We start from the raw sequence: 14,102 nt of genomic DNA on the forward strand, positions 1-14,102 counted from the left end.
ATTTTCCTTTTACAAAACGTTAGGATACCGGTATCCCAACTGAGATACACGTATTTTGTATCAAGGATACCGGTATCCCGACATAGAAAGTGTGGATTTTTCTTTTACAAAACGTTAGGATACCGGTATCCCAACTGAGATACACGTATTTTGTATCAAGGATACCGGTTTCCCGACATAGAAAGTGTGGATTTTTCTTTTACAAAACGTTAGGATACCGGTATCCCAACTGAGATACACGTATTTTGTATCAAGGATACCGGTATCCCGACATAGAAAGTGTGGATTTTCCTTTTACAAAACGTTAAGATACCGGTATCCCAACTGAGATACACGTATTTTGTATCAAGGATACCGGTATCCCGACATAGAAAGTGTGGATTTTTCTTTTACAAAACGTTAGGATACCGGTATCCCAACTGAGATACACATATTTTGCATCAAGGATACCGGTATCCTTACTCAGAAAAAGTGGATTGTCCTTTTACAAAATGTTAGGATGCCTGCATCGCAACTGAGACGTTGCGAGATTCCTACCAGCAAGAAGTTCCTTATGGGCGCGAAATTACACTAATAAAGTAGGAATTTCGCGTGGCGCGAGATTCCTACTTTAATAGTGTAATTTCGCGCCCATACGGCGCGAAATTACTACTAGCCCACTGAAGAGTGTTTTTTACTTGAGCTTCAGGAGATAAATAAATGGCCTGTTAAATTGTGTAGAGGAATATAGGCAATGATCAGTGAGCAACTAGCCCCAACAGAAGTGGACCAATGCTCATGGCCTAGTTTCGTCATTCGTTATATAGATCAATATTTAGGCATCTTTTTAAATCTATTTAATCTAGATGTCGTGATGCTTCGGTAATTAAGAACAGCAAGAACCATTCACTTTACTATAGTAACTCAAGACTCAAGAAAGCACCTTCGTACAATGAACGTCAACACAAAGTATGGTCGAATGTCAAACTTTGTACGGGAACGGAGAACATAACGATTTCATATATATAAACAAACTCACCTCTCATGAGAGGTGAGTTTGTTTATATGACATCGCCATGTCCTCCGGTTTGTATGAATAGACCATACCTGGTTTTTACTTTCGTTGGCTTCGTAAGCATTTTAGCGCCCTTTACCTTTCTCGGAACGAAATATTTAAAATGTTGGCGTTATTTAGTGAAAAATTAGTTTATATTTGTCGGACAAAAATTTCTTTTATATTTAGGCGAACCAAAAACGTCACAGACAGGAATGTGACTATTTGGTGAACCTAAATAGAAAATAGTAGCGTAGCGGTGTCACCACCTGGGTCAAAAATACACCTTTTTGAACATAATATACTATTTTGACTAGCATCTCCTGGAAGGATTATTGCCCTTGTCAACATTTTGCTCTAAGCAACGCATTCCAAGAACTTTGATAACCGAGTCCTTTACTTGCCAGTCCGAGAGATGTACAAAATTTGTCATCTTCACTGTTGATTCACGACGTGTGATTTACGTTGTACAGATCTAAGGATGTTGGTAACATCCTTGGACCTTCACCTCGCAAATCGTGTCAGTCATCACATGCTCTTTGATAATCGAGTCTTTTACTACTTGCCGTCCGAAAGATGTACAAAATTTGTGTCTATCACAAATTATTGTTATCAACCCATGGACAACAAGAATATTTTAGAAAGACTTTGATAATCGAGTCCTTTACTTGTCAAAGTTATTGGAGTGCGTTGCTCTAAAACATCGTCAAGGAAAGGCCATTTGCCAAGCTCGTAAGAGAAACTCTGAAAGTAAAAAGAACGAACATTATGCCTAAACTTTTGAATTTCATTCTCTATACATGTGCCCTTGTATCAGAAGTTGATTTAAACTTTAAAGACTTTTTATACAATTTGCAATACTGGCCTTTAAGAATTATTTTTAGGAAAAAAATCGTCATCGGTTCGATAATTCAATCGATTAATAAAATATCGATTATTTGATTAGAATCGATTATCGATATTTTCAAAAAATCAATAACAATCGAATGTTTTATCAATAATCGATAACTATCGACTGACAATCGACAAACATCGACTAATAATCGTAAAATATCGATTGATATACTCGACAACTATCGACTGATAAATCGATAAATATTGACTGATAAATCGATTATCAGTCGATATTTATCGTTTGCCGATAAAACATTCGTTTGATATTATATCGATTATTTGGAAATTTTATCATTGATTGATGATATTTTTCAGTGAACCGATTATCGATTATTTCTAGGATCGTAGTGTTTGTAGTGGATACATTTGATAAACTGTAAGTTTTACCAAATCCACAAAACAAGAATTTGAGCATAAACATATTTTCTCGGTCGGATATGAAAAATATTATTCGTACCACGGACTAAAAGACATTTTTTAGCTTATTCGATTTCAGACCTCGCCTTCCCGAAGGAAACCCCTCACTCGCTAAAAAAGACTTTTAGTCCTAGGTACGAAATGTACTATTATATATCCCTTCGAATGAAAAGTCCACTTTACAGTAGAGCAAGCGAACTTTCCGACGTTGGACATATAAAACTATTTATATAACTATAAAAATGTGAAGTTTTATCTTCGGTCTTGCTGTAAATAAACGCCAACTCGAACCCACATACCACTTTACAGTTGTACCTACAGTCAGAGGCTGTGGAATTTCACCATGAATTTGCTTTAGCTGATACACACACATAATCAAAACTGTTTATACGTCTTTATACGTTTTTACCACTATCATGTGCGTTCGTGTAGCACCTTCAACCGTATTAACAGTTTCGTATGTGTGGATCAGCTGAAAAACAGCTGAAGCAAATTCATGGTGAAACTTCACTGCCTCTGCCTGTATATAAAATACTATTATACAGTGTTTAAGTAAACGAGATGGAAAATCAACTCGGGGTCTGCTGTCATCGATAATACAAAAGAATGTGACAGCAGACCCCTAGATGGAACAATAGGTTGTCGTTTCGCCATCTCTCTCACTTAAACACTCTAGAGTTCAGAGGTCGAATCTATGTTTTCATGCTTCGGGGCCGAAAATGAGGACAATTTTTCGAATTTTCTCGGGTTTCCGGCCCTCTGCATGAAAACTCACATGTGCACCTGTTTTGGACGATTGATTTAAGGCACTTTCGCTTGTCAATCCGCGAAATTGCCTAAAATCAATCGTCCAAAACAGGTACACAAATGACTATTGGTCGACTATCTTCATCTAATTTAAATTTTTACCTTTGTGCTATCACGCATTTTCGGTGATATTTCCTTCTCCCTTGACGAATACATACATACATAAGATGTAAATTTGTCATGAAAAGCATGGCACAACATGACAAACGTTGACCGTACATTATGTGAGATCATCGTACTATACGACGTACTGCAGCTCATTTCAATAGGATGAATCTTTCAGTTTTTAGGTCTTCTGAAAAACAAATTGCCGGTTTAATCCGAAGTCTTTATCTTAAAAGTTCCATAACTTTAACAAACCACTTCAAGAATTAAGTAGTCGGTCGGCAATTTGACCACGAAACTATCATACCAAGCATATAAATTCTCTGCCATACAAAGGAATTGATGATTAATAGGAAAATTTTAAATTTCTTCCAACTGAAGATCTTTGCGCACTGCGCATCGATGATAAATTTGAGTATTGAAAATTCGCTACGATGAGTTTGTTTTCTCAATCCGGCCGGGGATTGTGCAATACTTCACCAAAATAACAAAGTTTTGCCAAATCCACAGTCGAAGCGAAAATAACATTCGGACATCCGCATATCATTCAATAAATTTATAATGCCGGCCGGCCATTGTTAAACAAAAAAAAAACTCCAAACTTACGTGATTTTGTTGGTAAATTGACAAAGAAGTGTATATCCTTTACCACTTCCATCTGTAATAATTGCCATTCAGCTTCCACTTTTGTCTAACGAAATAACAATGCAATGGATTCAATGGCATTTTACATTATGATGAACGCTTCAATTGGCGCCGTTTTTACCTTTTGTTTGAAATAATTTGAATGGGTTTTGAATGTGAATGGCAGATGCTTGCGCAGATGTTTTTGTTTTCGAATATTCGATTATATTCTCTTCATGCCCATGCCGCTCATCTTTCTTGAATGCGTTTCATGTTTTTTAAGTAAGTACACTGTACACCGCTCGACTGGTGGAATTAAGAATCGAAAAAATTGATTTTCGGATATATATGGGAAATAGTTGTTTACGTATCTCTGGTGGACGGTATATTTTAGACAATTTCACGAGTTGTAGCCCGAACCCCGAATGAAGAGAAGCGAAAGTGTCTAAAGTCAACCGACCACAACAGATGCGTATACAACTAAGAGCCTAAATATCAAGGAAAATTCTAAAATGTATTCCCAAGGCATGAACATGTCATTAGAATTATCATGCACATATAACAATCATGCCACCAGTATAATTATCGAAGCCTTTAAATGTCTTAATCGAAATTCCAGATGTAAATTGTTGCTTCTTCATTAGTTCTAGCCAAGACTGTAGACTTTGGGGAGGTCAAACAGACCGCAATTTTATTAGATATGCGGGAAGACACCACTTCTAAAGATTTTACATATACAGAAATTTATTATATTACATTATCACGGCGACAATAATAATCATGTCTATTTGGGTGACCTCCCCAAAGTTTACAGTCTTGATTTTTACACACATTCTATTATATAAGTCCTCAATAAGTATAACTGATCACTCATTCTTGTCGTCTCTGTTTAAGACACCACATTTTAACAAATAGATACATTTTGTAGAACATACTCATAACAGATTGTTTGAAATGTCAACTTAAAAAAAAAGTTTTTATGATCAACTCAGAAGTATCTTAACCTGTTCTTTCAGAACCTTGGAAAATCCCTCATTGTCTTATTCAAACAATAATTTCGTACAACACGAACAGCACTCTTTTGAAAATTTATATACACGCGCCAAAAATTGAAATACAACGAGGTATGGAACGAATGAATTTTCGCAAATGGAAAATTCAGCTGTTATTAAACACACTATTAATCTACCATCAACATTGTCACGAGAATTGTATACACAGAGCTGTACACCATGAAAAAAGGAATATTAGCGCCGCGAAAATGTATTGTGTTTAAAATATCAAAGCGGTCAAAGTCTTACCAAGCTCGTCGCGCAGATCTCTAGTGCAGTTATAGAAAATATTTGAACCCTTATTTAACTGGACTTTAGTAATTATAATTCAGCATAACACTGCTTCTATCATTAACAACATTGGTATGTCAGACGTCACAAACTTAAATGAATTGTGTATTTTAACACGAAGAAGGCATGACTCTGTCTGTACGAAAGAAATGCAAAATCTATGCCATCAGAATGAAAAATGAAACAAAAAATCTGATATTAGACTGAAATAATGTTTTTTGACAACCTAAAAGGAAAACGATGCACCCGATACACACATTGGATGAAACCCACCCACCAAGTAATGTTTACTTTTTCAGTTCCCTCATATGCACACCTAAATACGGCCCTGTATAGAAGCGGAAAAAAATGCTCTATATGGTCGATATGTCAAACTTGAATCGGGACAATCGAAGCGGTACGACATCTGGCACTTTCAAAATTAAACAAAAGGAAAACACCAACGGCACAAGAGCAGCTGTGTAGATTTTATTCTAAAAATTTCTCTGGCGCAAGGCAGAGGATAAAATTGATTGTAAAATGGAAGTGGATACTGGAGAAGAAGAATTGATGTATGCAACCGAAGTTAGACGTCGGTTATTGGATTTATTCAAGAATATGGTCAACAAAATAACGTAAGTTAACAATTTGAACAAAACAATGGCCAGAAGGATTTGCCGGTTGAAGCATCAAATTCAGTTGTTATTTTCGGTTCGACTGTGGATTTGGCAACACTTTGTTTCTGTAAAGTATTGCACAATCCCCGGCCGTATCGAGGATGACAATATCATCGAATACGAGACGTTTGAACCAATTTTTGAACAGTCTTTTTTTGCGCAATAAATTTTTGAACAAATACCGTTAACTGTACAGAGGGATTCTTCTGGAAAACAGACGACCGAAATCGGACGCATTTTCTATTGGAATTTTTTGTATGTGCCCAGTAAGGTATTCGACCCCTGAAGCTAAAACCACTTCCAAAAAACTCTTCGAAGCTTGTGTGGCTGGTGAGCAAAAACCGAAAACTTGCATTTTTCTTACAAAAATTTTTACAGTTACACGAGCCGTACAGGGTCGTGTGAGGTGTCGTTGGAAAGGTAGTTGGATTTACTTCCGGGGATTTAAAATTAATCCACACTGAGATATGTACAGGTGAAGTTTTTAACGGAATAAAGAATGAAAACTTACACTTTTCTCACAGAAATTTCTCGAGGTACACGAAGCGTACATGGTCGTGTGGGGTGTCATTAGAAAGGTAATTGCATGTACTTTCAGGGAAAATAGCACCTATTGGGAAGCAACTACGACGAATTATGAGAAGTTGAAATGTTTAAGTGCTTATAATGAATCGAAGATGCTACCAAACTTCCGTAAGCTCTACTTTTCTAAGTATATGCAATTACCTTTCTAATGACACTCCACACGACTATGCACGTTTCGTGTACATCGAGAAATTTCTATAAAAAAAGTGTAAGATTTCAGTCTTTACTCCGTTGAAAACTTTAACTGTGCATATCTCGGTGTGGATGAATTTCAAAGTCAATAAGACCCCATTTGCCCCAGAAGTACATGCAATTACCTCTCTAATGACACCCATACGACTCTGTACGGCTTGTGTAACTGGAGAAATTTTTGTAAGAAAAGTTCAAGTTTTCGTTTTTTTATGACCTCTTATACCAGCCACACAAGCTTCGAGGAATTTTTTTGAAAGTGGTTTTGGGTTCTGGGGTCGAATACCTTACTGGGCACATATAACAAATTCCAGGAGAAAATGCGTCCGATTTCGGTCTACTGTTTTTCAGAAGAATCCCTCACAAGTACATTGGATTCAAACAAACGCAATAAAATGAACAACGAAACCTTCACTCTGTTCAGCGCTACGTGAGCGATCATACGATTGTTTAAAAGTAACGGAGCTCTAAAGAGAGTTGGAAAGTGTAACTGCAATTCTTCTTCAATTGAAATTTGCTTCTAGGTCAGCGAATTTCGATGAAATCTTCAAAAAATTTGAGGAAAACGATGCCGTCGTTACGAACGTTGATCAAAATGTCGATACATTCAAAGCGAATTTGTATCGAAATATCAGCGAAAACTTCAAGGATATGTGGCATTTGCAAGAGATCGACCTTCAACTGAATGCACTGAAGTTCTGCAAAGAGAAGTGCAAAAATAACACCACGTCGTGGTGCGTTTAATTGATTAAAACATTTTCAACGGGGTTTTTCAATACAATCATTTTTCAGGCGACCGACCGGACAAACACCGGAAGCTCAAACAAAGTATCTACGGATTCATTACTTGAGAAAGAAAATAGCGTTCGTTGATAATGCGATAGCTGCACAGCATAAAAGTTTTGAAGTAAGTTTCAGTTGGTAAATTTTAGGGTTTTAAGGTTATTACTAATAATGTTGAAAGACCGTCGTCTAAACAGATTCGACAAACTTCATGTCATAGCAAAGCCAAACAGATAGGTTAAAGTTACGACAAATGGAACCGAAAAATGCTAACAGACCTGACAGTGGAATAAGACTGGTTTTCAATTCCGACATATTTACGTCGCGTCGTAGGCGGTATTGTTGAATTTTTTCTGTTGTCTCTCGTTTTTTTAGTCCCAGCGCCGATGGTTTGCCTCTTTTCTAGACGATCTCAGTTGAAGGTTTTATGAATTGGATAGCGGTCAAACCAGATATTAGTGAATTGAGGTAACCCTCTCCTGTTCCGGGATTGAAATTTCATTGACGATCAACAAAAGTTAATTTCAGAAATGCAAATGATACTGCCTGTTGTCTTTCATATTGCAGATCGATCTGTTGATTCACCCCTATGACTTTCTTTTATTTCTAGTAAATTTTCTCTTTCCCTCTGAAACTTCGGACAATTTTTTATCAATTTTTCTTTCATCAATGGCAATGGAAGACCAAAAAGGGCAAGGTTAATTTTAATGTTTTCATGCGAAGGCGTAACACTCGATGCATTACATCTTTCTGTTCTGTATCTATCGATATTTTGCATCAAAATTTTTGCTCCTTTACTATCAACGTTATAGAAATCTGTTGTTTTATCTTAGAATACGATATCGAAAAGACGTTTTTTATCGACTGAAACAGAGGACGTCAGTGAAATTTAGACATGAAATTTATTCAGCTTTTTTATTCGGGTGAAGCTGTTACACGCACGTAGAAGTGGTACAACCGTCTTAGTATTTTTGTATGAGTAGATCAGTTGAAAAACAATCTCTCATTTCTCGAATTTTCTTACATTTATCCAAAAACATTTTTTTGGTAAATTGAGGAAAATATGTGAATATGGGATAGTGTTGTCCCCTGTTCGACAATTACACTGAAATTATTGGTGCTTCAAATCAAAATTAGTTAGTTAGTTAGTACTTAAGTATAGTTTCCACTTAAAAAGAGCACTCCGTTTAGCCTCCGTCTACATGACAGTTGTAAAATAGAACAAAAGAACTGTCACGCAAACGGAGTGGAAATTGAATTTATTTCAATTTTTTACTCCGTTTACGTGACAGTTCCTTTGTTCTATTTTACAACTGTCATGTAAACGGAGGCTAAACGGAGTGCTCTTTTTAAGTGGAAACTATACTTTAGTGTATGTCGAAAAGGTGAAATACGAACCGTTCTTTTTGCTGGCTCTGTCGACCAGTGAAATGAATCTATAATTAAGGAAAAACAGCTTTCGACATTACATTTTACCTTTTCTTTCTATTTTCAGAATTTAAGCAGCGAAGTCTTAACAAAACGAAGTCGTATAGGTGCACTCATCCAGAGGCGTACTATTCTTGAAGGAGAAATGAACATGAGGATGGAAATGATCGATAAAAATACTGCCCTCGAATCTAGTAATCAAAAAGATCATAGTTGATAAATGCAGATGCGATTGTCTCGGAAATTATGATTTAAATAAAATCTTGTGATAAAACTGCTGCTCAATTTAATTATTTTCTTGACGGCTGTCGCTGCTCAAGGAATTTTAAATTTATTAAGGGACTTCGTTTTGAGGAAGTCAATAAAGGATCACCATTCGTGGTACATGGTTGGCCAATTGGTTGAAAGAGACTTCCTTTTTAAGGACTTTTATTGGATATGTTGATGATATAATTGTGATGTAGAGTTTGATTGCTTGTAGATTTAGTAAATTGCCCCTTACAATAGTTACAGCGACTAGCTAAGATTTTATGAACGAATACGATTGAGTGAGTACATGTAATAGTTACATGAAAACAGGTTGCTTGACCCAAACTTCGATAACTAATCATATCACTTGTTATACTGATGGGCCTCCTCACACCTCTCCCTGTGCTAGCTTTAAATAGAAAAGTAAGGACGTGTCTTGCAGACACATATTCGTTCAAAATAAATTTCCATCGTTAACGAAGCTATGGACGAACTAACTAGATAGGGTTCAAGTATTTCAATCGATAATTTTTGTAATTCCAGTTACGCTTTCAACTCTAAAATACATTGTCGTTGCCTGGAATTTTCCAAATAACTCCAAATACCCCAAAAGAACTAACAAAGTGATATCCTTGCCGCTGTCGAAGGTTTTGAAAGTGTCGACAATAAGTTTGCCACGAATTTAAACGAACCAATAGTAACTCATCTAATTTTGCACACGACTTATCTACGATGAATGAGAGACAGAGATGGAATAAATATTATCTGTCGAATCATAACGACTGAGTGGCTTTGAGTGCAAAAATTTCCACACGACACCAATAAAAATTATTGTATCAATTATTTCATTAAATAGCTTGTTCAATTGAACAATTTATTTACTTCTTATTGGTGACTATCTTAAGATGCGTTGATGAATATATGACGATACATACAATCATGAGTGCTACGAAATATTGAAAATTTTCTGTATTAAATCATTTGAGGTTTCGTCGCTGATTGTGTAATTTAGATAATTTTTCATTTGCTGAGTGCCTGTGCCCTATAATATCATCGCTGAAAATATGGACGTAAAATAGTCGAGAAATTTACTGAAGAATGTTCTTTAAAATGAGGACAGCGAGGACCCGATTTACGAATGAACCCCACTTAATGAACCTTGAAGCATGAACCATCGTGGTTCAGAATTGATACCTTAGAAAATTTCTTATAATATTTGTCTTTACGATCCGATATTTGATTTTTGAAGCTCTTATTTCTTTCGAAAATTTATTAAATTCAAGAAGTCTTTTTAATCTTCTTTTAGTACACCTGTCCTTCTTGTTTTCCACAAAAGGATCTTCAAATTTTTCAAGCGACTTTTACAAGGCTGTGATAGCCTTGAAATTCTGGTCAGTCCAGGAAAATAAACCCTGGTTTGGGCACTGGGTCAGCGTCGCCAGCATCTTCTACTTTATTATGCCATGTACTGATTTTTACTTTACTTTACTCTTCTACATTTAAAGCTATCTAAAGCTATTCCAACCAACCGCTCCGTAAAAATAAAAGCTAAATAAAAAGCTAAATTCTGGTTATTGTTATTAACGTAAGAGTCGATACTTCGTACCGATCTAATAAATTTGTCTGTCCAAATAGTTATACTAGGCTTCACTCTCAGAGACATTGAATAATGTTTTTCCGCCACTCTTATCTACGGAGGATTTCTTACGCCTTATTTACATTCAGTATAAGTATAAGTATAAGTAAGAACCACTTGGTGGCTGAGTAGAAATGTCTCCGACTTCTTCGGATTAAATACAGTTAAGTGAAGCATCACATATTTCAACCACATTTATAATAGCAGATAAGGTTATCAGAACCAATTAAGACCTTCAGTAGCTGTATAGAAAAGCGATCGATATGAAGGTATATAAATGTTACACTTAATCCACAATCACTTTGTAGACAGCTGACAACGGACCTAGAGACCGACAACACATACGTTTTCAACGTACTCACTCGAATTCACTCACGATGGACACAAAAATGTTTTTGCTGATTTGTACCATTGTTGTTGGCGCTATGGGCCATACAGTGATGGACCTGGATCCTGATTTTAATGTCATGTTTCATATGGCCTCTGATGATACCATCGAAATACAAGTGATAGCAAAGACAACGGGATGGGTTGGATTCGGCTTCAGTAATACCCACAGTTTTAGTAACGCCGATATGGTCATTGGAGGTATTAATGATGCAAATAATGAGATTTATCACCAAGTAAGTACCGCTATTCAGATATGATCGGAATTATTGACGAAATTTTATTGTTTTGATCTTAGGACTATTGGTCAACCAGTGGTGACGTGGTCCCAACATTAGATACTATTCAGAATTGGCGGAGATATGATACGGAATGCAGACAAAATGGCACACATACTACTATGTACTATTCCAGACTACTGAACACAGGAGACACGGCCCAAGATCTGATAATTCCGGTATGCACCGAATCACATCGTAATAATGTTGTTCGTACTAAAATTTTCCATAATTTTTCAATCTGTAGAATAGTAATGTATATTTGGTGTGGGCATACGGTGCCACGGATGCACTGGGAACTGCCGCTAGACAAGAAATTTATCACCATGAAATAAATTTCATTAGTTCTGGAAGTCACGGTGGATCATCTGCTATACATGGATCTATTGCAATTATTCTTTTGTGTGTTGGATTTTATGTGTTTCAGTTCTGTGATTTCATGTGAATGTTTCTTTTAAGTTTTAAGTGACGTAAATAGTGGAAACAAATATAGAAAATAATTTTCATATTGAATTTGGTTTTCAATACATAAAATCCTTAAATTGCTGGATGCCATAAATCGGCAAATTTCCATTTCCTAGTAGTTAGTCAAAATTGTGTTACGTGGCTGAAGGAAATTAAATGGTGGCAAATTAGGAACTACTGACGTAGGAAAAACTAAGAAATTTTTTTGAATAGAACAACCTAGTTGGATGAAACTTGTTGTAAAGTGGTGAGGGTAATTTTTGTCGGGCGAGTAGATTTTACGATAAATGTTACGTATTGTATCATCATGCCTGACCCAAGTTGCCCATTTCTTCATATTTCCACAATCTGTGAAATCAAATTCAACATATAACCCAACTGCATCCAAAAAACAGATGTCTTATCTAATTTGAATATCAGGGACTTTGAATCCGTATCTTTTAACATATGCGATTCTGATTTGGTCAGTTGTTACTACACACATAGTATTTTCACCCCAGTAAAAAAAGGAAAACCGAAAACTGTTTGCCATATTTCAACTGTTTAACGTAGAGCACAAAAAAATGAGAAGTTGTGTGTAGAGTTGGCAGAAAATGTGGCAAATGCTTTCTTGTTCTTTACTTTTTAATAAAACTTAATACACAGCTGATGCTCTCACAGATATTGATTCGCTCATGCGATATCAAACAATGCATACAACCAGCACATGAGTACCTTAATGCAACATAATCTCTACGTTACAGTGCATAGTGATATATGTATATGTATACTGTACTTACATTTCCATACTATGATTTTTGATAGCAAACTTCTTAATCTCTTACTACATGTATATACACACGGATTTAACGAAATATTATCTTTTGTATGGAATGACACAATGCTCTCTGTTTTCCTGCATATATATATGTAACGAACATTGGAGCGCATGGGAAATTCCTTTTCAAAACTGAAACAAATAAAATAAAGAAAAAGGAACTAATACACACACAAAAAAGAAAATGCTTTTGGGATTATGATTATCTCTTTCATTTTAGTCAACATTGTTAAAACTGATTGCAAAAGCTTAAAGTTTTCTGCTTGTTCCATTAATGAGACGATATATTCGTAGGATGAGCGTAAAGTTTACATTCAAATAATAAAAGTAGGATGTTACAACAGTGAACTATGAGCTGTTATTTACGCTACTTAATTCTAGCACCCCTGGGAGAAAGAAAAATGATTGACGGATTTTTAGAACGTTTATTGAAGTTGTCCACTCAAAAGGAAAGCTTTGCATTTTTTATATTTCCAATCAAGCATTAAGTTGGGGTAGTAATTTTTTTTAGACTAGTACGAGGCAACAGGGCTTAGTGGGTTCTCTTTAACGTTTGAAATAATGTAGTGAAAATGTTTATGTCATTGACTAAAATAAAGTGATGATCCAGCTTTTAAGGACTAAATTCTTCTCAATCTTGCTCTAGGTTATTATTTAGTATAATGAGGTTTGAACAGTATTATACCGAATCTATTACTTCCTTGCGTGAAAGTATTTTCAAAAGATTGATACGACATCTTTTACTTCACTAGGTTTGACATATCGCTATATAAAAAGGCATTCGCCAAAGCACCAAGCAGGGTAATAGAAAAAAATAAAGTAGGTAATTTTGGCAGTGTCAAATGTCATTTTTATTTTATAAGATTTTTACACTCTTAAAAATGCGGTAAGAGCCAAGATATATTCGAAAAATAGGCACGAACGTTCTTTCAATGAAAATATGATCACTGAAATGTACATTATTTTAACAAATAATCTAACATCACGTTAGCAGTCTGCATACAAATAACTAAATTACGTAACTGAATATAAATTCTTTAATAAAAGTTAAATGAAAACCCTTCGCAGTAACCACTTTTTCGTTTTCAAATTTGCCTCCAATGCGGCATCTCACGGCGACTCCTGTCTAATATAATGTAAATGGCAACTCGTACTAAAAACTACTCTATTTGACACCAAAAAATCTCTATTACCCTGCTAGGTGCTTTGCATTCGCCAATGTTCATTCCTAACTTTTGTCTTCGCTGTCGTAATTAGATGAAGTAGCAGTCTGGAGTTAGATAATCTAGCTACGTGTGAGCTGAATGTCTTCCTTGAACGATTGTTATCACTCTATACTTCTCATAAGTATATAAAACGGTTATATTTTAGACGTACGATTCTCTCTGATTGTTTAAAGCAACTAA

General features: G+C 35.6%; 2 protein-coding genes and 1 long non-coding RNA gene across 3 annotated transcripts in view; 2 read left to right on the forward strand and 1 right to left on the reverse strand.

Annotated features, from left to right (window-relative positions):
- Positions 1-5,638: 5,638 nt before the first annotated feature.
- On the forward strand, positions 5,639-9,149 carry LOC119080592. Its single transcript, XM_037188986.1, has 4 exons — positions 5,639-5,837; positions 7,178-7,387; positions 7,446-7,560; positions 8,932-9,149. Exons 1-4 carry the CDS (start codon positions 5,743-5,745, stop codon positions 9,079-9,081), a joined length of 570 nt encoding a protein of 189 aa, XP_037044881.1. The 5' UTR covers positions 5,639-5,742; the 3' UTR covers positions 9,082-9,149.
- Positions 9,150-11,035: 1,886 nt separating this feature from the next.
- LOC119080593 (DBH-like monooxygenase protein 1 homolog) lies at positions 11,036-11,961 on the forward strand. The gene is made up of 3 exons (XM_037188987.1): positions 11,036-11,372; positions 11,435-11,593; positions 11,662-11,961. The coding sequence occupies exons 1-3, from the start codon at positions 11,127-11,129 to the stop codon at positions 11,857-11,859; spliced, it is 603 nt and encodes a 200-aa protein (XP_037044882.1). The 5' UTR covers positions 11,036-11,126; the 3' UTR covers positions 11,860-11,961.
- A 1,559-nt stretch (positions 11,962-13,520) lies between these two features.
- Positions 13,521-14,102, reverse strand: part of LOC119080596 — a 28,442-nt gene continuing 27,860 nt past the window's right edge. Inside the window, exon 5 of the long non-coding RNA XR_005088355.1 lies at positions 13,521-13,924. This is a non-coding gene — a long non-coding RNA (uncharacterized LOC119080596). The remainder of the gene's footprint in view (positions 13,925-14,102) is intronic.

The sequence above is a fragment of the Bradysia coprophila genome, unplaced genomic scaffold, assembly GCF_014529535.1.
Source record: "Bradysia coprophila strain Holo2 unplaced genomic scaffold, BU_Bcop_v1 contig_350, whole genome shotgun sequence".
Taxonomy (NCBI): Eukaryota; Metazoa; Arthropoda; class Insecta; order Diptera; family Sciaridae; genus Bradysia; species Bradysia coprophila.